Source organism: Marmota monax, unplaced genomic scaffold (genome assembly GCF_021218885.2).
Source record: "Marmota monax isolate L192 unplaced genomic scaffold, Marmota_monax_Labrador192_F-V1.1 WCK01_AAM20220418_F8-fsc00030, whole genome shotgun sequence".
Lineage (NCBI taxonomy): Eukaryota > Metazoa > Chordata > Mammalia > Rodentia > Sciuridae > Marmota > Marmota monax.
Window position 1 is genome coordinate 9,475,823 of NW_026691988.1, and position 20,996 is coordinate 9,496,818.

A 20,996-nucleotide genomic window follows, 5' to 3' on the forward strand; every position below is an offset into this window, starting at 1 on the left:
CACTGGGGTGCTCAATGGGGGAAATGGATTGAGTGTAGGATGGGAGTGAGAGTTGTTCTGATTTCTAGTTCTATCTAAGACTCCCCATCATTCCTGCGAACTCAAGGTTGCAGGACCACAGGGTCTGACGTCAGTCACCTCGGCCCTGCATCCCACCCAGTCCTAAGCCTGGGGTTGACAGGAACGATGAGCTTGGGGACCACGCTTATTTTTCTCGAAATCCCCTCTCGGGCCCTATCTAGGCTTCTCCCTTAACAACTCATCACGTGCACGGCGCAAACTTTTCAAACCCGTCCTCGGTCCTGCGGTCCCCTGCACCGGGTGGTTTTTAGGGTTTTCTTTCTTTCTTATTTCCCTCCTTCTTCGCCACGGTTGATTCTGCAGAAAAAGCTGCGAAAAAAGAACCCATTTGATTTCCAGTTCCCATCACCGCGATTTCCACATGGATGTGACGTTGAGGCCAGCTTCCGAAATGCCCAGGTGACTCACGCGGGGACACCCCGGGGCGGGGCGCAGGAGTTTCTCCCCGCGGCCGGCGGCCGACTGAGCGGGGCGAGGCGGGGCAGCCGGCCAGGCAGCTGGGTGGCTGCCTTCAGCGCCCCCTGCGCCCTCTGGTGGCCCAGGACGTGCCACGCGGGCTCCGGTGCCGGGCTGGGCATCACGTGACTGGAAAGTCCCTGGTGGAAATCCCCTGGTTGGCTGGTACAACAGCAGGCAAAGAGGAAACTGGGCAGTCTGCAGCCGTCGCGGCGGGCGGAGCACAACGAGTTCCGAGCCCGCGGGGGCGGAGCGACGAGAGCGGCCGCCGGAGACGTTCACACCCCCGGCCAAGGAGCGAGCCCGAGCCCGGGCGTCCATGGGGCGCTTCCTTGGCCTGAGCCTGACCGCGACCCCAGACTGCAGCTCGCGCCTGTCCTGACCTGAACCTGGGATTTTGCTGGAGGATCGCGCGGCCCGAAAAGGTAACCCGTCGCTTTCCTGCGCAGGGTGCAAGGGCTCACCGAGGGCGAGGGCTGCGGGTGTGTGCGGGGCGACAACTCTCGGGCTGGCGGTGTCTCTCTGGCATTGGTTTTGCAGAGGTCCTGGAGAGGAGTTAGTTCGCTGTTTGTGCCCATTTGGGTTTTCAAGTTCATGGAGTTGAGGTCGCCGAGTCAGATGTTGGGGTGACAGCCTGCTAGCTGTTTCTGTCTGACAATGCAGAAAACTTAAGTTGCAGCTGGCTATTGAAGCGTCTCCCCTCGGGCCCTTTGGTCTGGTGGTCGTTGGTGCTTTGCTACTTTGGGTATCTTTTTTGGAATCCAGCACTGCATGCTCATAGCCACGTAGACCTTGCAGAAGCAGTGTGGTTTCTTCGCAGATTGTGCAGAACCAGCCCAACCGGGATGAGTGTCTCAGGGGCAGCCAAATCCGGTGGGCGTGGGGAATATGCAGTCAGCTAACGTTCCCAGGGAAGCTTCCATATACTGAGAGCTCTGTGCAGGGGGTGGGTCAGGACACGGCTTTTATCTTTTCCAGTTGCAAGAGTGTATGAGAAGTTACTCGTAGAAGTGGGCTTGCATTTTGCGGGTTCACTTGAGGAGTAATGTGCAGATTCCCTGCTCCATCCCCAACCGCACACTTTGACAGTCTTTGTCAGTCCAGGGTCGTCCCACATCCTGCCACCTGGCCTCTCAGGAAAGCAGTGGTATTAAGTAAGAAAGGCGTTCAGCTCTTTTTAAGCCTGCTTTTTTTTTTTTTTTTCCTTCAGTTCTTTCCTTGGAAAGCCAGTCTGATCAAATGTCTCAGGGCAGCATTTTGGGAGAATCATTGTTAATTAAAAAGAGTCTTCTGTACCACGACTCTAGTAATGTCTCAGATGGGAGCCAGCTAATGCTCTATTCTCCTTGTCTAAGGTGCTTCTTGCATTTTTTTACAGTTCTTTGTACAATTTTTGGAGGGGTACTTCCCAACAGTTGAGTGAGGTGTTTGTTTACAAATAAACCATAAATTTCTACATTGCAGAAAAAAATGTCTGCCCAGAGTGGAAAAAATAAAACAAGGGGTGGAGGGGGGGACACTTTAATGAGTCAGTTCTGTAGAATTGTATTGATCCTAGTGATAAAAATTGGAAAATTCTTTTTAAGTAAGACAGTGAAGTAACAAGTGCTTTAAAAAAAAAAAAAGTTAAGGGTATACTGTTTTTCCTTCCCTACGGACATTACAGTCATGTGTTGGAAAAATTTATTCTTTATTATTAAGTGTGGAGAAGTCGAAGAACTGGAAACTTAGGCAGTGGGTTTTGATTTGTTTTCAGTAGGCAGTTTGTAGTCCATGCAAGGCTAAATCTATGAATGATATCATAATAGGCTATTGAATATATTGACACTTGTATAACTTCCATATAAGCAATTTAGATCTTTACTGAAAGATGTTTAGGCCCAGAAGAGAAGAATAGAAGTCAGAAAAGCAAAAAGGGGCAATACTAATTTGTTTAAAATCTTCCTACTGCTATTCTGCTTCCATCTTTAGAGTGGCAACCAGCATAGATGTGGGGGTATGGGAATAGGAAGGGACAGGTATTAGGAGATCTTCTAAGCAAAGCTCAGCTCCAGTGTGGCTGTGGGATCTGAGCTGGACCAGTACCTCCAGTGTTTTAGTTGTAGCCCAAGATGTTTGTATGATTTCAAGGAGGGGGATAAGTCAGCTCTGATTTTTAGCCCCAGTGCCAAGCATAGTGTTTGGCCAAATTAGGTGGTCAGGCAGTGCTTGTTTGGTAGATTCCATGGATGGATAGATGGATTAATGCTGTTATGAAAGAGCCTTGCTACACCACAGAGATTGTGTGTAGGGGGCGGAGGGTAGAGAGAGAGGTATTTTTGACTCATCATTGTGTCTGTAGCCCTGCTGTGCTTTTGCCCAATTCCACCTATGGGGAATATCTGACATCAAAGGAGGGATCATCATCTGACCAGAGAATGACTTCTTCCAGGCCTTACCTAGCTATTGGATTAGGAATCCCAATGCAAATCCTTAGAAGCAATCTCAAGGTCCTCTATGTCCAACCTCTCCCCTTCAAGTGGGTCACAGGAATTTAGACCACTTTATCAGCTGCTTAAGAGAGCCTAGATCCACCCAGGAGAGGTTTCCTGAAGCTCTAGATTTCTTCTCCTTCATCTTACATAGGTTTAACATCTTTCCTACCTGGAGGGTTTCCCTGGCAGCTAGCATGATGCAGGAGTGGGATTAACCATTGCTGTGAAACTTCCTAGGGAATCTCTTCATGCTCTGAAGTCATCTTTGTCTTCTTGGAAATTAGGAAGTGTGATCAAGCACCACTCTAAGGGTAGTGAAGCAGAACTGGCTCTCCACACTGCTCTACATTGAGAAGTTCCCACTGTGCCCAACATTCCACACTGTTGGCATGGGCGACAGATGCTGCACTTTGCCCCACACCTTTTATTTGTCCTGCATGGCTCCCTAGCTGAAACTTCTTTCTGGTCTGCTTCTAGATTTTCATTTTCTCCACCTGTTGATTATGCTTGATGATTTCTAGGTGAAGGGCAGGATGTTAATTCTTGGGAATGCTGGTTCCTAGAGGACAATGATAAAATTTGGTTGGCAGATAAGTTGAAATAATTGAGCTCTGATGTCTGTTCTTGGAAGTGAACAGTTATTCACAATTTATTCATTGTGTTATTACTCCTTCTTCTTTTCATGTTGTAAAGTTTGGCAGGGGTCTGAAGGACTGCTGCCCATTTTGCTGCTCTTCCCACCCTCCATACTTGGGATTGAATTTAGGAATGCTCTATGACTGAGCCACATCCTCAGCCCTTCTTATTTTGTGACAGGGTCTTGCTAAATTGCTGAGGCTGGCCTCAAACTTGCAATCTTCCTGCCTTGGTCTTCTGAGTAGCTGGGATTACTGGTGTGTGCCACCAAGTCTGGCTTGTTTTGCTCTTAACATTGCAGAGTATCTTGCTGGAATAGGTTTCTTTGTTGATTATGAAGCAATGCAGTTTTGACTCTTTATAAACATTATAATAAACTGTATGAATAAACTTCATATTTTTCTTTGGGGCTAAAGAAGAAACACAGCATCAGCCTAGATGACAGCCTAAAATTGTAGGATCTTCCATAAAAGATTTACTGTGGAGGGAGTGCAGCAAGGACAGGGATTGAATGGTGGTGTTCTTACTGGAGACGCTAGACTACTCAGGGCTGCTGTGCCCTTAACTGGCTTCAGTGCTTCTAAAATCCAGCAGCTGTTGTGCAGTGGTGGTGTCAGAATGCATTGGGCACATAAGTGGGTTTTGTGTAGCAGTACCTGTACCTATTGCTGACAGACAGGCTTGGCTCCCTGACAGATGTTACTGAAAACACGGGTTATTCCCCTCCTCCTCAGTACCCACTCTCCGCCTTCCTTCTCTTGTTTAGACTAATCTTTTAAAGTGATGTAACTTAAAACAGTCCAGTGTGAGTTAATCTCTGGGGCCAGCTAGTATCCTGGGAGTAGAGGTGACTAAGATCTTTTGCCTACAGATTAGGGTAATGACAAGATCAAACACCGGGGTTTCCTGCAGGCAGGTACATAGGAGTGCAAAGGCTGCCTAACGGAATGATTTTTCCCTCCTCTTCAGGCCTTGCAGAGCACAATGGCTGAGCAGCTTCTTCCTCAGGCTTTGTATTTGAGCAATATGCGGAAAGCTGTGAAGATAAGAGAGCGAACACCAGAAGACATTTTTAAACCTACCAATGGGATCATTCATCATTTTAAATCCATGCACCGATACACGCTGGAAATGTTCAGAACTTGCCAGTTTTGTCCCCAATTCCGGGAAATCATCCACAAAGCTCTCATTGATAAAAGCATCCAGGCTTCCCTGGAAAGCCAGAAGAAGCTCAACTGGTGTCGTGAAGTGAGGAAGCTCGTGGCACTGAAAACCAATGGTGAGATTGCCCTGTAGTGCTTCTGCTGCCTGGGGAGGGCTTCCCTGGTGCCGGGTCCTTGTTCATGAAATTTTAATGGCACTAACTATAGCCATCTTCGTATAAAAAGTCTATGAGGGGCGTGTGACAGGAGCAGGCTTATTTGATGACTATTTTTATCATAGTATGTCCGAAGTGTATATATTAGACTGCAGAGGGCATTGAGGCCCCAGGAATGCATTTCTAAACACCAGGCCCCAAAGAGGTGGTTAGTGTTTCTGATTCTTAACAACTGTTGAATCATCTGTACAATATCCTTTCCTGGCCAATAGTGGAAATACTTAAAAAGGTATTTTAAGTTGGAAAGGTATGGTGTGAAAACTGCTTTTACTGTCGTTCCCGATTGTTATTGTGATGTCCTTACACTTCTTGTGTTGGTGGCATTTTATGTGTTAACCAGTTGAGGACATTTTCCTTTTCCTTTACCTGGGTTCTGTTGCCTGTGATTATACCACGATGCTGCTAATAGTTATTTTCTATTCCAAGCTTTACTATTTTATTTTTTAATCATTTCCTTTGAGCAAGAATGTGGACATCAACAGAAACATCCAAGCATACTATTTTATGCAGATGCAAAATTCTGCTTGTTGGATATAGATATTTATTATAATAAGCAAATAGACTATACAAGATCAACTAAATACTTACAGTCTAGTTAAGAGCAATAATCTTAGATCCTAATATCAGTGACTAAACTACCCCAATCAAAATAATACATCCAAGAGCAGAAAATCCTTGTTGGCACTAATGATGAGAACATTAACTTAATTAACTTAATTGGTATATTAACTTTGAGTATTTTGGACTTGAGTGACTCAGAGAAATTGGGAGGTGTGGGGATTTGTTTGTTTTGATTCTGGGGGCTCTCATTTATCACCTCAGTATCTTATAGCTTCACCTGTATTCATGAAGCTTGGATTCTTAGAAGCTCAGGTCAGAAGGAAACTAGAGATAGGAATTGTCTATGTTGTTATTGGCATTAAATCAAATGGTGCATACAAGTGGGTAATTATGTGAAGGTGTTGTCAAGGGGCTTATAATACCTGATGGTTTGTGGTTTTAACTCTGTCCCATTTTGTTAGAAGAAAGAGATGGAGTTAACTTTGGGCAAATTTGAAATGGGGCCAAAGGGAAAAACTTTATTATCATTAACAGAATTAACATGGTATATACTATTTCCTTAAGAAATGCTTTATTCCTTAAGGAAAAAAAGGAATAGAAATACTAAACACTTATTTTGCAATCCTATGTCAACAAGGATTCAGACTACAAATAAAACTACAAGAGCAAGTGTATTTGGATAACATTGTCTGGGAAATGGATTTTTAGGCTCAGAATTCTTATTTCTCCACTTTGAAGAAAATTTCTTAAATTGCCGAAAAAGGAAGAAAAGCTATTGGGGAAGGGGACAGACAAATGGATTTTCTCCCATGATTTCTATTAGCACCTTTCTTTCTTTTCTTTCTTTTTTTTTTTTTTTTTTTTGTGTGTGTGTGTGTGTGTTTTGTTTTTTGTTTTTTTATCCTTCCCCCTATAGGAGGTTTTCTTCAAAGGCAGTGGTCTGTTTGGGGAGGGGGTGATTCACAAGTTTGCATTTGAGGATATGAGACTGTGGTGAATGAGGAAGGGAGTAGGTGGCATAAAATTGAAACTTCGTGTGAAAAATTCCAGCGTCTATTGGCTGCGGCGATTTCACTTGTATAATGAGTAGCCCTATTCCAGCTCACCCTGACCACACCCACTTGGAAAGTCCAGGGTGCAGTTCGCAGTTTAAATGTCTACACACCAGAACAAAACGTACAATAGCTGTTGCTCAATTGCTAGTCAAATAACTTAGCACTGGGGAATTCCAGATGTTGCTTAGGGAATTTTATACTGGTGCATCTCAATAAAGAACTGAAAGTAAGCACAAGAAGAAGAAAAAAAGCCTTATCTTTGCTCTAGATTTTGCAAAGGGGAAATTTCAACAGAACGCAATCATTGCCACACTTCTGCCAAGACACAGGGCTTGAGTGATCTGTTGTTCATTGGTGATCATGCTTACTTAGCTAGTTTTCTAAGTGTATAAATTGAAGGAAAACTGGCTGTGGATATGTATTTGAGATTTTTGTTTTGTTTGTTTTTTTTACAGTTCGACTGTAATTAAACTTTGATAAATTTCAGATAGCTTTATTGCGTTACTTAGAGAATAATTTAAGAAAATAGTTTAACTTTAAAAAAAAAAAAAAACCTATCTTGCACTTGCCAAAGGAGATTAAGAATTTTTTTTTTTTTTTCTGAATTAAACATTCTCCCAAAATGTTCATTGTTTGGGAGTTGGAAAATAGTGCAGTCTCTTGAGTCATGAGTTTTAACATGGAGAAGTCATAACTTAATGGAAGAAAATTAGACCTATTTTTTTTTCTCAAAATGCAAACCCCAAACACTGAGTTATTAAAAAAAAAAAAAAAAAAAAAAAAAAGGTCCCTTAATGCACTCAGGGAACCTGGGGCTGCAGGCTGTGGGTAATTTGGTGTTGTCAATTCCACTGAACAAACCAGGAGAGGAAACTCCAGGTCCCAAAAGCTCCAGCGGAATTGGTCAAGGCATTTACCACTGAGTCATAGCCAGACCTTCCCTGTGTAGTGAGCCCAGCAGAGCCTGCTTCCTGGTTGTGCTTGTTGCCCTTTAGAGAACAGTAGTGACAGTGCCTTAGCCAGCAAACCCAGGACTATTAGAGATAGACTGTAGTGATCATAATTCAGTGTTCTCATTTCTAAAAGAGGGAAAGTACCTGGAGACCTTAAGGAATTTCCTCAAGGTCACCTTATCCAGGTAGAAGGAGAGCCACACTGGAACCAAGGTCCTCTGGCCCATTTGCCTTGTTGGTGCTACTCATTATAAGGAAGAATGAAGAGAATTACTTTTTCCCTATAGCTGTTGAACATCATCAGTTGGCCCTTGACTAAGAAATCAAACCATTCAGCCCACTATGGGAGCAGTCTGCCTAGTTCATTCTGAAAACCTGTGCAGTGCCTTAAGTGCAGATGATTTAACCTTGCTTCTCATGACTCCCTTCTGTCCTCAGGTGATGGAAATTGCCTCATGCATGCTGCTTGTCAGTATATGTGGGGTGTCCAGGACACAGACCTGGTCCTGAGGAAGGCACTCTTCAGCACTCTCAAGGAGACAGACACACGCAACTTTAAATTCCGCTGGCAGCTGGAATCTCTGAAATCTCAGGAATTCGTGGAAACGGGACTTTGCTATGACACTAGGGTATGTTCTGTTCCTCTATGAAGCATCTATTGACAGCTCCATGGTGGGTAAAGAGTTCTCTGGGCTAGTCCCTGTGCCAGAGTAGCAAATGACTTACTAGGCCACATGAATTTGGGTAAGCAAAGCATACTCAGTGGAAAACACCAGAAACCTCCTGTGGGATTAACCCAAGGATCATGACTCTGTTCCGAGGCTTTGAGGTGCAGATTCCCAGCAGTGTTTTAGGAGGTCTTCCAGTCATGGCCTTCCTGTTGTTTTTCAGTAGTGCCCTTCACATGCACTACTGAGCCAGCCAAATAAAAGCAGACTCATCACTTTACCATTCTTGGTCACAAGTTTGGAATTTTTGTGTACATTTGGATGAGGGGCTTCAATGTTATGCCTCACCAGGGATTTTTTTTGAAAGCAGGTGCTGTCCCTTGCTTCCCTTGGTTTTGAGTTTGCTCTGTAGTGGAAAACAGTAAAGGAAGAAAACCAAAATGGGGGGTGGGGATGATCATTTGAATGGTGATTTTAAGAAAGGGGAAAATATAAGATGAGTTATATAAATGAATAATTGTAGAGTAATACCAGAATGACTGTTTAGTGCAGAGTACATTCAATTGTGCCTTTGTTTTGTTTTGTTTCTCCTGACCCCTCTCCCCCTTAGAACTGGAATGATGAATGGGACAACCTTATCAAAATGGCATCCACAGACACCCCAGCAGCCCGAAGTGGACTTCAGTATAATTCACTGGAAGAAATTCATATATTTGTCCTTTGCAACATCCTCAGAAGGCCCATCATTGTCATTTCAGGTGAGATGCCTGCAGATCATTTATTTGTATTTAAGTGCTTTTCAGCATTAATGCTTTGATTCCTAGGAAATACCCACATTCCCAAAGTTACTTCAAGTAACAGTAGCCAAATGGAATTTGATGAAAGTCACCTGAGGGCCTTGTTTTTCTTTCTCTTTCCTTAAACAGATAAAATGCTGAGAAGTTTGGAATCAGGTTCCAATTTCGCCCCTTTGAAAGTGGGTGGAATTTACTTGCCTCTCCACTGGCCTGCACAGGAATGCTACAGATACCCCATTGTTCTTGGTTATGACAGCCAGCACTTTGTACCCCTGGTGACTCTGAAGGACAGTGGGCCTGGTGAGCAAAACATCATCCATTCACATTCATAACTTTTGCTAGGTATTAGAACATCAGGCTTTGCTCTTTTGCTCCTAATTGAAATAGTCTAATTTAAGTATACTATTTTTATTTCACTACATTATTCTGTCATTTGCTTAGCTAGTATAGGTTGAGCATCTCTTATCTGAAATTCTTGGAACCAGAAGCATTTCAGATTTTAGAGTCTTTCAGATTTTTTAAATATTTGCATGGACTTTACCAGTTGAGCATCCCTAATCCAAAATCCAAAGTGCTCCTCCAAAGTTCACTTCAAAGTTTCAGATTGGGGAACATTTCAGATTTTGAATTTTTATATTAGAATTACATGACCTACAATAGTAATACAGTAGAGTAATCATAATACTCCTATATCTTTTTGTGTATGATACTTTTAGCACTTTAATCACAAGTAGGTTAAATACACACACACATATCCTTACGACCATCACTCTTGATACCTACAGATGAAGGTACACAGTGTCCTCAATATAATGCCTGGCATGGAGCAGGTGAATAAATATCTGTGAGGTTAGCTGTTAGGATAGTCATATAATGTGTAATAGGCACTGTGCTGAGTGCTTTGAGTACATTATATCTTTCCATTTCATCATTATGGCATCTTTGTGAGATGCAGGAATAGGTAGCTTTATTTTATAGATGAGGCAGTTAGAACTCAGAGGGATTATAAATAACCTGCCTAGTGTCACATAGCTTGATAGTGACAAAGTCACTCTTCAAATTCAGGTCAGTCTGATTCTGCGGGCTGGCTAATATTGTGTGAGCTCCCTGGAACATAATCCTTACGTTAGCGTTTAGTGTACTTTGTTTTCCCATTTGGGCTTAACTATGCCTAGATGATACTTTTCTCCTCTTTAAATTGTATGCTTTCTGCATTTTCACAGTTTAATCATTCTATACATACGACCTTACATGCAACCTCTTTTAGTCGAATAATATTTTACTCATGTGCTGTTTTGTGTTTTTTTCCCCTTTTAGAAATCCGAGCTGTACCACTTGTCAACAGAGACCGAGGAAGATTTGAAGACTTAAAAATTCACTTTCTGACAGATCCTGAAAATGAGATGAAGGACAAGCTCTTAAAAGAGTACTTGATGGTGATAGAAATCCCGGTCCAAGGCTGGGACCACGGCACCACTCATCTGATTAATGCTGCAAAGTAAGCTGTTTATATTTAGCACCTTCTTTGTCATCTGTGACTGCCTTTACTTTAGCCACATAAGCTGCTGCCACTCCAAAGCTCAACCATAAAGTTTTTGAGAACTTGAAATGTATGAGATGGGGGCTGGAGGCAGAGCTCAGTGCCAGAACACTTGCCCAGCATGCTCAACACCAGGCCCTGGGTTCCATCCCCAGCACCACAAAAATAAACAACAAAAGAAAACAAGAAAATGATGCTTGCACATTACAAGAATCTGTTTCTCAAAGTGGAGATTAACCAGTTAGTAAACAGAAGTAAACAGATAGTGCCTATGGGCATGCTCACCTCTTAGTTACTCATGGCAGGGAACTTCAATAGAGATCAGACAAGAGTTTGAAATCAATAACAGCAAAATACAGAATGCAGAGTTCCAAAGTTGTTTGTACGGTAGAGTAGACCAGCCCAAATGAATAGCCTGAGTAATATTTCACTTAACATTTGATCTCTGAGAGGTTAAAAAGTAAAACTGATGTTTTAAAGGAACCCTGGAGTAGCAAGATGTAGAGTTGGCTCTTTCTTTAGCATTACCTGTAATTCGGGGTACACAAAGATAGATTAAATGAAGCTGTGAACTGTTAGAAATAATGAAGTCTTCTTAGCTGACTAACTGGCCTCGTCTTTCACTCGAACGTATATAGGAAATGTGTTGGATGGAGTTATGTCATCAGTGCATTGCAGTGATTTTGGTGAATGGCCATAAAGTTGTTACCATGATCCACATTCTGAAACTGCCCAGGGCATGGTAATGAGGTAAAAGTCTTGGGTGTCATTTTGTTATCTCACGTTTTCCATTTGGGCTTCAGGTTGGATGAAGCTAACTTACCAAAGGAGATCAACCTGGTAGATGATTACTTTGAACTTGTTCAGCATGAGTACAAGAAGTGGCAGGAGAACAACGAGCAGGGGAGGAGAGGGGCACGCGCGCAGAACCCTGTGGAACCTTCTACACCCCAGCTTTCTCTCATGGATGTAAAATGTGAAACGCCCAACTGCCCTTTCTTCATGTCTGTGAACACGCAGCCTTTCTGCCATGAGTGCTCAGAGAGACGGCAGAAGAGCCAAAACAAACTGCCAAAACTGAACTTCAAGCCAGGCCCAGATGGGTTGCCCGGGGTGGCACTTGGAGCCTCTCGGGGAGAGGCCTACGAGCCCTCAGCCTGGAACCCCGAGGAGCCAGCTGGAGGGCCTCATTCAGCCCCACCAACAGCGCCCAGCCTTTTCCTGTTCAGCGAGACCACCGCCATGAAGTGCAGGAGTCCCGGCTGCCCTTTCACACTGAACGTGCAGCACAATGGATTTTGTGAGCGTTGTCACAGTGCCCGGCAGATCAATGCCAACCACACCACAGACACCACCAGGCATTTAGATCCTGGTAAGTGCCGAGCCTGCCTCCAGGACGTTACCAGGACATTTAATGGGATCTGCAGTACTTGCTTCAAAAGGACTACAGCAGAGCCCTCCTCCAGCTTAGGTTCCAGCCTCCCTCCTTCCTGTCACCAGCGGTCCAAGTCAGACCCCTCACAGCTCATCCAGAGTCTTTCCCCGCACAGTTGCCACAGAGCTGGAAGCGATGCCCCCTCTGGCTGCCTCTCCCAAGCCTCACGGACTCCAGGGGACAGGACCGGGACTAGCAAGTGCAGAAAAGCTGGCTGTGTGTATTTTGGAACTCCAGAAAACAAGGGATTTTGCACGCTGTGTTTCATCGAGTACAGGGAAAACAAACGTGAGTGAAATGATAGATTTTCCTAAGGCAGCAGCTGCTGCCTGGAAGGGGTTTTGTTCTTGAACTTCAAGAAAGGAAAGTATGTCTGAGTGCACGGGTGGAATGGGCAGAGCCCACTGCTTTTCCAGCAGCTTGCCCTTGGTGACACTCATGGTGCCTCTGCCAAGCGCACAGGGAAGCCACAGGCACTGTGAGACAAGCAGCTCTTAGCTGCCCCCTGCCAGAAATCCAAAGTACCCCCATTGATAGTTGATGGAATTGTGTTTTCATAAGGCCATTTGGTGCCTGGCATTTATAAGATAGAGTTTAAGCTAGACTTTTTCAAATGTGAGAAACTCAAAATCTGAAAACCTAGAGAGAGGGCAATCGCCACTGATACTGTAGGAGAACATGTGTGGTTTGGAATTCTCTAATTCGAGAGAAGAGGGGCGGTTCGTGTCTGCTGTTTATTCTGTTATTGTGACTGATCACTGTTCCAATAGCAATCCGTAAAGCCAAAGATGTTTAGTGATGATTTTATTATTTTGCTAAGTTTATAAATGTCTAGTCTCAAGTATATTGAAGGCTATCCTAATCTTTACTTAGAATCCATTTCCTTCTGTAACATCAGTGTCTGTGTCTGCCTAGTGACCCAGATATGGTACTGAGTAGCATCGACTCTCTTGTAGATTTTGGCGCTGCCTCAGGGAAAGCCAGTCCCACAGCCTCCCGGTTCCAGAACGCTGTTCCGTGCCTAGGGAGGGAGTGCGGCACCCTTGGAAGCACCATGTTTGAAGGATACTGTCAGAAGTGCTTCATTGAAGCTCAGAACCAGAGATTTCATGAAGCAAAAAGGACTGACCAGCAACTGGTGAGACATTTTAAGGAGCATGTGCATGTCGGGTCCCCTTAGCTGGAACAGTTTCTCCCAGCTATGTGACAAGCAGGCTCTCCTCCCTGCCAGTTCTGTCTTCCCATGACAAAGGATTGCTTAAGAAAGTCTGTTGAAAGAACCTGGGGAAAATGTCGACATCACCAGGTTGGAAGGACTGTTGTCCGTCTGCATGAACCAAGTTAGAATTTGTTTTTGAAAAGCCAATAAAATTAGCCATAAAATAAAAATGCTTCCAGCATCCAGAAAGCCAGATGGGCATCAGAATCTTGATTGATTTGTAGCAGAAGCACAGACATCTAAAAAGCAGACTTCTTAAATAATCCTTTATCATGAGCCAGAAAGAAGGCAGAGCCTCACAGGTACTCCACTTAAAAGCATATCAGAAAAGCAAATGGTGACAGATGTGTTGCCTGTTGTGTGCTCAAGGGCTGAGGAGCTATCCAAGTATGGGTGCCCATGGTGATTCCCGGGGAAGCACTCCTGGCCAGTTTACAGTCCTTTCAGGATCAGTAGCTCCCCATGCCCTCCCTGGGGCCAGGTCAGCTGCCTTGGGATTTGGAGGAAATATCCCACCGCCATGTGCCTGTGTCCCTTGTTCTCAGGCAGAATGAGCCCAAATGACAGCTTACTGTGTTCTTCCAGAGAAATGAGAGCAACAGTTCTCTCTGTTCTTCCCACACAGAGATCGAGCCAGCGCAGAGATGTGCCTCGAACCACACAGGGCACCTCAAGGCCCAAGTGTGCGCGAGCCTCCTGCAAGAACATCCTGGCCTGCCGCAGTGAAGAGCTCTGTATGGAGTGCCAGCACCTCAGCCAGCGGGTGGGCCCTGGGACCCACCGGGGTGAACCTACTCCTGAAGAGCCCCCCAAACAGCGCTGCCGGGCCCCTGCCTGCGATCACTTTGGCAACACCAAGTGCAACGGCTACTGCAATGAATGCTTTCAGTTCAAGCAGATGTATGGCTAAGCAGAAACATGTGGCCAGCCCCGCCAAGAGGGGCCGCAGGCCACCAGCCAGAGTGGTGCTATGCTCCAAACCCCTGGATGCCATGGAAGGGGCAGGCCCTGAGACAGTGGCCTTGAGGGTGTCTTCAAGCAAGGGAGGGAAGATAAGCTCTTCGTCATGCCTGTGATTCAGGGGTTTGGAAACCAGGAATATTCCCAAGCAGCCTCAGAGCAAAGCTTGTGACTAGCAGTGTGTGCTGTCAGATTCAGCCCCAGGCTGTCGTTGCTCCTCTCCTGCCAAGCAGAGGGCTGGGACAACTCTGGACTTGGAATGTGTGCTAGGACTAGCAGTAGCCCCTACCCTCCACCCGCCAGGACTGCTTCATCATCTTGCAAAAACAGAAAAAGACACATGGACAGATGGTCAGGAGGCCCAGAGCCATCCCACCTGCCCTCCATCAGCATTTTTCAGAGTTGTGAAGTTGAATCCTCAAGGCACAAAAAGCCCTCTGCAAGTGCTTGCAAAAGCTCAGGGAGAATTCATGTATTCAGAAAGTATCAGTAGTTCATGGTTGTCCCCACCTACCTGGCACCTTTCTATCTTTTTTTTTCTTTGTATTTTAGAGTCTTTTTAAAAATGTGTTCTTTTTATACATACATGACAGTAGAGTGTATTTTGACATACATACATGGCATATAACTTCCCATTTTTGTGGTTGTACATGATGTGGAGTTATACTGGTCATGTGTATTCATAGATGAACATAGGAAAGTTATGTCCAGTTCATTCTACTGTCTTTCCCATTCCCATTTCCCCTCCCTTCCTTTCATTCCCCTTTGTCTTATCTAATGAACTTCTATTTCTCTCTCCCTGACCCGTATTAGTATCTGCATATCAGAGAGAACATTCATCATTTGGTGTTTGGGGATTGGCTTATTTCACTTAACATGACAGTGTCCATTTCTATCCTTTTACTGACAAATGCCATATTTCATTCTTCTTTATGGCTGAGTAATATTTCATTGTGTATATATGCCACATTTTCTTTATCCATTCATTTGTTGAAGGGCACCTAAGTGGTTCCATAGCTAAGCTATTGTGAATTGAGCTGCTATGAACATTGATGTGGTTGTGTCACTATCTTGTGCTGATTTTAAGTCCTTTGGGTATATACTGAAGAGTGGATAACTGGGTCAAATGGTGGTTCCATTCTGAGTTTTCTGAGGACTCTCCGTACTGCTTTCCAGAGTGGCTACACCAATTTGCAGTCCCACCAGCAATGTACGAGGGTGCCTTTTTTCCCCACATCTTGGAGATAATGCTCTGTCTAATGTGCAGGTGGCAAAGATTTTCTCCCATTCTGTAGGCTCTCTCTTCGTGTTCTTTTTTCCTTTGCTATGAAGAAGCCTTTTAGTTTGAAAGCATCCGGTTTTTTGATTCACAATTTTACTTCTTGTGCTTTAGGGGTCTTGTTGAGGAAGTTGGTTCCTAAGCCAACATGATGGAGAGTTGGGCCTACAGTTTCTTCTAGTGGTCACAGTGTCTCTGGTCTAATGCCTAGGTCCTTGATCCACTTTGAGTTGGGTTTTGTGCATTGTGAGAAATAGAGGTTTAATTTCATTTTGCTGCATATGAATTTCCAGTTTTCCCAACACCAATTGTTGAAGAGGCTATCATTTCTTTGTATGTTTATGGCACCTTTGTCTAGCATGAGATAACTGTACTTATTATGTACATTTGTCTCTGTGTCTTCTATTCTGTACCACTGGTCTTCATGTCTGTTTTGGTGCCAATACCATGCCATTTTTGTGACTATTGCTCTGTAGCATAATTTAAGGTTTGTTATTGTGATGCCTCCTGTTTCACTTTTCTTACTAAGGATTGCTTTGGCTATTCCGGGCCTCTTATTTTTCCAAATAAATTTCATGACTGCTTTTTCTATGAAGAATGTCTTTGGAATTTTAATAGGAATTGCATTAAATCTGTTTAATGCTTTTGGTAGTATGGTCATTTTGACAATATTAATTCTGCCTGTCCAAAGACATGGGAGATCTTCCCATCTTCTAAGGTCTTCTTTGATTTCTTTCTGTAGTGTTCTGTCATTTTCATTGTAGACGTCTTTTACCACTTTGTTAGATTGATTCCCAAATATTTTCTTAATGAAGCCATTGTGAATGGAATAGTTTTCTTAATTTCTCTTTCAGTTGATTCATCATTGGCATATAGGAATGCAATTGATTTATGAGTATTAATTTTATATCCTGCTACTTTATGTCTAGCTCCTTTCTGGAAAAAAAAAAAAAAACAGAATCAAGCACAGACTGTGATTCAGAGGCTGCTGATACTGAACATGTTCACGTTGAAAATGAGCTGCTCTCTATAGTAAGCACCTCTTAGAAATCAATATTTTAGTGGGAAGACAGATAACTCTGGCTTATCATTGTCTACCCCTCTAAAAAGGTTTGCTTGAACTGAGGTGCATGTAAAAGTGTGAACAGATATAATATACCCTTATATTGTGTATGAGGAATTGTTAATGTTGAAATATTACCCAGAGATTTAAGTTGAAAGACTATAATAATAACCTATTTTTTGGTTGTTGCTGGGTCACAACCTGTATATACAGCTTATTTCATGAACCCAATAGTCATATTCATGTAATTCACTTTATTTATTTTATTACAGAAACCAATGACATGTTTCTCCTCCTTTGGGGAAAATGCTGCATTGCTTTAAGTCTTGTTCTAGAACCTGGCAAGCTCCAGACTGCAGTGGAGGAGGTGATCTCTTTGATACCCTTTGCTTATTGCCTCCCTGGGAAAGAAGGAATTGCTTCAAGAGTGAATCCAGTAAACTCTCATGCTTTTTCCTATGAAACTCCAGCTGCAGGATAAGAAACTGCTGTCTGTGTTGTGTAAATGCCTCTGAGAATTCTACCTCCTTGGAGAGAAGATGGAGAAGGAGTGGGGACAAGATAAGTTTTTTTTGTTGTTGTGTTCATGCTGTGTGGAGGGTGCTGGGCAGAGACCCTGACACCCCAGCCCTGGGACAGAAAAAAAATTAGCAATTGTAAGGAAATTTCTTTCTGCCCTTGGCCTACATCTTCCCTGTGTGCTTTGTGTTATTGTCGTGCTTGCTTTAGGAAAAAAGGAGGAAAATGCATTTTCCCAGAAATAAAAGTCGGCCATTTTAGAGGTCTGAACTTAGCACCTGAATATATTGTGACCCATGAGTACGTAGTCTTCTCTTGTATTCTGACATGTCTTTTTCCCCCAACATAAATCTTTCTGATTTTTTTTCCAAAGATGTCAACTAAACTTCAGTGTTTTCATATAATCCTTTCAAAGTTGATAGCTTAATATTTTGTGTCTATCAATGTTTTCATTCTTAATGTGAAATAAAATTATTTATACTTATTATAGAAAGTGTTTGAAATTTGCACATTTGGTTTTATCTTATATAATTCTGTGTATCTTTGTTGGATTCTGCAAGTTTTCCTAAGTAAACGTAACTTTTCCCAAGAGTAAATATTAAAAAATAAATTATTTAAGAACAAAATTTGATGTTTTTCTGTTGATGAATGCTGAAAGAAAAAAAAACCAGACTCAAACATGAAGACTGCTTTCCACATAACTAACCCCTTTGCTGTACACTTGGGCAACGAACGGGTCCACCTCTTACACGTGGAGAGGAAGGGAGCTTTTTTTTTTTTTTTTTTAATTTTTTTATTGTTGGTTGTTCAAAACATTACATAGTTCTTGATATATCATATTTCACACTTTGATTCAAGTGGGTTATGAACTCCCATTTTTACCCCATATACAAATTGCAGAATCACATCAGTTACACATCCATTGATTTACATATTGCCATACTAGTGTCTGTTGTATTCTGCTGCCTTTCCTATCCTCTACTATGCCCCCTCCCCTCCCCTCCCCTCTCCTCCCCTCTTCTCTCTCTACCCCCTCTACTGTCATTCATTTTTCCCCCTTGTATTATTTTCCCCTTTCCCCTCACTTCCCCTTGTATGAAATTTTGTATAACCCTGAGGGTCTCCTTCCATTTCCATGCAATTTCTCTCCCTTCTCTCTCGAAGGGAGCTTTTAAAAATTATCACTGTATGCGAGTAGGCCCGTCTACTCAAGCAGAGCACTTGGGTTAAACAGTGAGGACACAGAAGCCCATAGGAGAGGGAAAGGTTAGCCTGGGCCTGTTAGGATGAGCTTTTGAGGTCTCTATTTTCTTTTGGAGGTCCTAAGAGGGGAAAAAGAAATAGGGAAGAAAGAAATCAGCTGGGAAGAAGGAAGACTGGTCTAAGATTTCCTGGTCAGACACATAAGAAGAAGGGTTCTGGCTGTGGTGGCCATCAGAACTGGGAGATAATGAATTTACACCGCAACAGTCAACAGATCTCTGATCCCAAAATGCAAGAGAACAACTAATTCTGTAACAGACACTAGCATTAGTGTCCTCCAGTTTAGTTCTGACACTACCTGAAGACCACATCAGATCCCACAGGTTGAGGGCTCAGACCCCAAGACTGCCCCCACCGCATACACACCTTAAATGCCAACTACAAGACCCAGAGTGTTTTTACCTATCCAATAGGCTGTAAATCAGGGTTTCCACACTCCCCTCCTCAGGATCAATGAATTTGCTTTTAGTGGCTCACAGAACTCGGGGAAACATGTTCACAAGTTTATTACAAAGGATGTTACAAAGAACACAAGTGAAAAAAAAATGCATGTGGCTAGGTATGAGAGAAGGGGCAGGGGGCTTCTAGGCCTTCTTTGGGTGCTCCACTCTTCAGGAATTCCCTGTATCTAGATGTCTAGATGTCTTGGAACCCTGTCCTTTGGGGGTTTTGGGGAAATGTCACTGCACAGGCATGATTGAAGGATGAACAACTGTGCAGAAATGTGATTAGACAAAAGGGTATGTTCTCATGCTAATGGACTGGGTGGGGAGACCCGGCAAGGCCTGTCGGTGTGGATTGCCTCGGCCTCTCTGTGCAACATTCCTTTCTTGCAGGCATGGGCAGGACCCTTCTGAAATGGGAGTGTTAAGATCTGTCAGACAAGGTAGGTCAGAGAATTTCTTTATGTCCAACTCCAAAACAGAAAGGTGAGAAAAGATTAGAGTACATTTTCAGTTTTATGAGCCACCTTTGGGAAGTGAAATTCTAATTTCTTTAGCTTGATTTGGGGAGGGAGTTACGAGCCAGGAGCCATGGACAATGTATGAATTTATATATCATCTATACAAAAACATTCTTCCATCCACAAGCCTCCATCTCCTCCTCTATCCATGATGTACCCATGGGAGATTGATTTAAGAGTTCTGGACAGCTCTTGGAATCTATTTTGATAAGCTTCCCAGGAGATTCTGATGATTGAAACCACGCCTTCTAAAAATTATTGATTTTTTTTAAGTTGTAGAAAATCATAGATACAAAAAAGCAGAAAATAGTATAATGGACTTTATTATATTACTATTTTGCTAAATTTGTTTCATCTATTATACCCTTGATTTATTTATTTATTTATTTTCTGGACTATTTGAAAACAAATATCAATTACTGTATCTTCACAACCACAAATAATTCAGTATGCATCTCTAATTGAAAACAATGTGTTCTTTTTTGCATGACCAACTCATTTCACCTAGCTAGACTATTTTACCTTTCATATGGTTCACATCCCAAGTAGATACAGTCATGCCTCATTTAAACATAGGGATACATTCTACCAAATGTGTTATTAGTTGATTTAGTCATACAAACATCATAGACAGTAATTGCACAAACTGACAGGGCGACAAAACTGGGTGATATAATCTTAGGGGACAACCATCATATATGTGGTCCATCATTGAAATATTGTCGCACTATGTGACTCCATTCTAGTTTCTCAGATTGTCCATTGCACAACATAAAGTTCTATTTCTTTTGGGGAGGGGGTACCAGGGATTGAACTCAGGGGCATTTGACCACTGAGCCACATCCCCAGCCCTATTTCGTATTTTATTTAAACACAGGATCTCACTGAGTTGTTTAGCACCTGATGGTTGATGAGGCTGGCTTTGAGCTCGCAATCCTGCCTCAGCCTCCCGAGCAGCTGGGATTACAGCTGTGCACCACTATATCTGGAAAGTCCTATTTTGCTTTTGACCATTAACTTTAATAGGACTTTTATTCTTTAATATTCCTTTTTAATTTGTGATGAGATCAACTTGTTAATGATTGAGTCCTTCATTCTGTAGCATCTCTCACATTCTGGATCTGTTTCATTATTTACCTCTGGTGTCATTTAACTTATTTTTCTGTACTTCCTATTAGATCTGGTTCAATTTTGGTGCTGGGTGTGCTGTTGAATTCCATCTTGTCTGAGCCATATGAATGCTTGCCCAGAAGATCATGAAGTCTTGGAATGGACCTTCTCCTTTTTTCTCTATTCTTCCTCTTATCTCCCACCCAACATGAAAAAGTACAACTCTTCAATCAGCATGATGAACATAAGCATTTGATTTTAAGTCATCAGGAATTTTAAAACAGGAAATGACTGATAATTAGCAGATTGTTTCTGACTCAGAGGAATGGCACATAGTCAAGGGAACCGAACAGGTTTGGAGTGTACTGAGGGAGCCAGGTAGAGCAGGGATCCAATCTGGAGTGGGTGTCAGGGCTACGGAACCTCTGGGAGAGAGGGGACCCAGAAAGCAGGTGTGTGATTTCATGTTGTAGTGCATACATTCATTTTTTTTTTCCCAAACTGAGGCCCATGGCTTTTATTCAGAGTCTTTAAGAAATTGATGACTTTCCAAAAAGCAAATAAGGAACTAGAATTTTGAAAAGT

The 20,996-nt window shown here is 42.9% G+C and overlaps 1 protein-coding gene across 1 annotated transcript; it reads left to right on the forward strand.

The window, feature by feature from the left end:
* Positions 1-823: 823 nt before the first annotated feature.
* Positions 824-17,700, forward strand: Tnfaip3 (TNF alpha induced protein 3). The gene is made up of 9 exons (XM_046450238.2): positions 824-962; positions 4,617-4,926; positions 8,033-8,223; positions 8,873-9,020; positions 9,189-9,359; positions 10,377-10,557; positions 11,403-12,322; positions 12,991-13,172; positions 13,879-17,700. Exons 2-9 carry the CDS (start codon positions 4,632-4,634, stop codon positions 14,161-14,163), a joined length of 2,373 nt encoding a protein of 790 aa, XP_046306194.1. The 5' UTR covers positions 824-962; positions 4,617-4,631; the 3' UTR covers positions 14,164-17,700.
* The last annotated feature ends 3,296 nt before the right edge of the window (positions 17,701-20,996 follow it).

What these genes read in the sequence shown, in the direction of transcription:
- Tnfaip3 (XM_046450238.2), top strand. Translation starts at nt 4,632, where the DNA reads ATGGCTGAGCAGCTTCTTCCTCAGGCTTTGTATTTGAGCAATATGCGG. An exon ending in CATCTGATTAATGCTGCAAA is followed by an intron (nt 10,558 to 11,402) that starts GTAAGCTGTTTA and finishes TTTGGGCTTCAG; the next exon opens with GTTGGATGAAGCTAACTTAC. An exon ending in AAAGGACTGACCAGCAACTG is followed by an intron (nt 13,173 to 13,878) that starts GTGAGACATTTT and finishes CTTCCCACACAG; the next exon opens with AGATCGAGCCAGCGCAGAGA.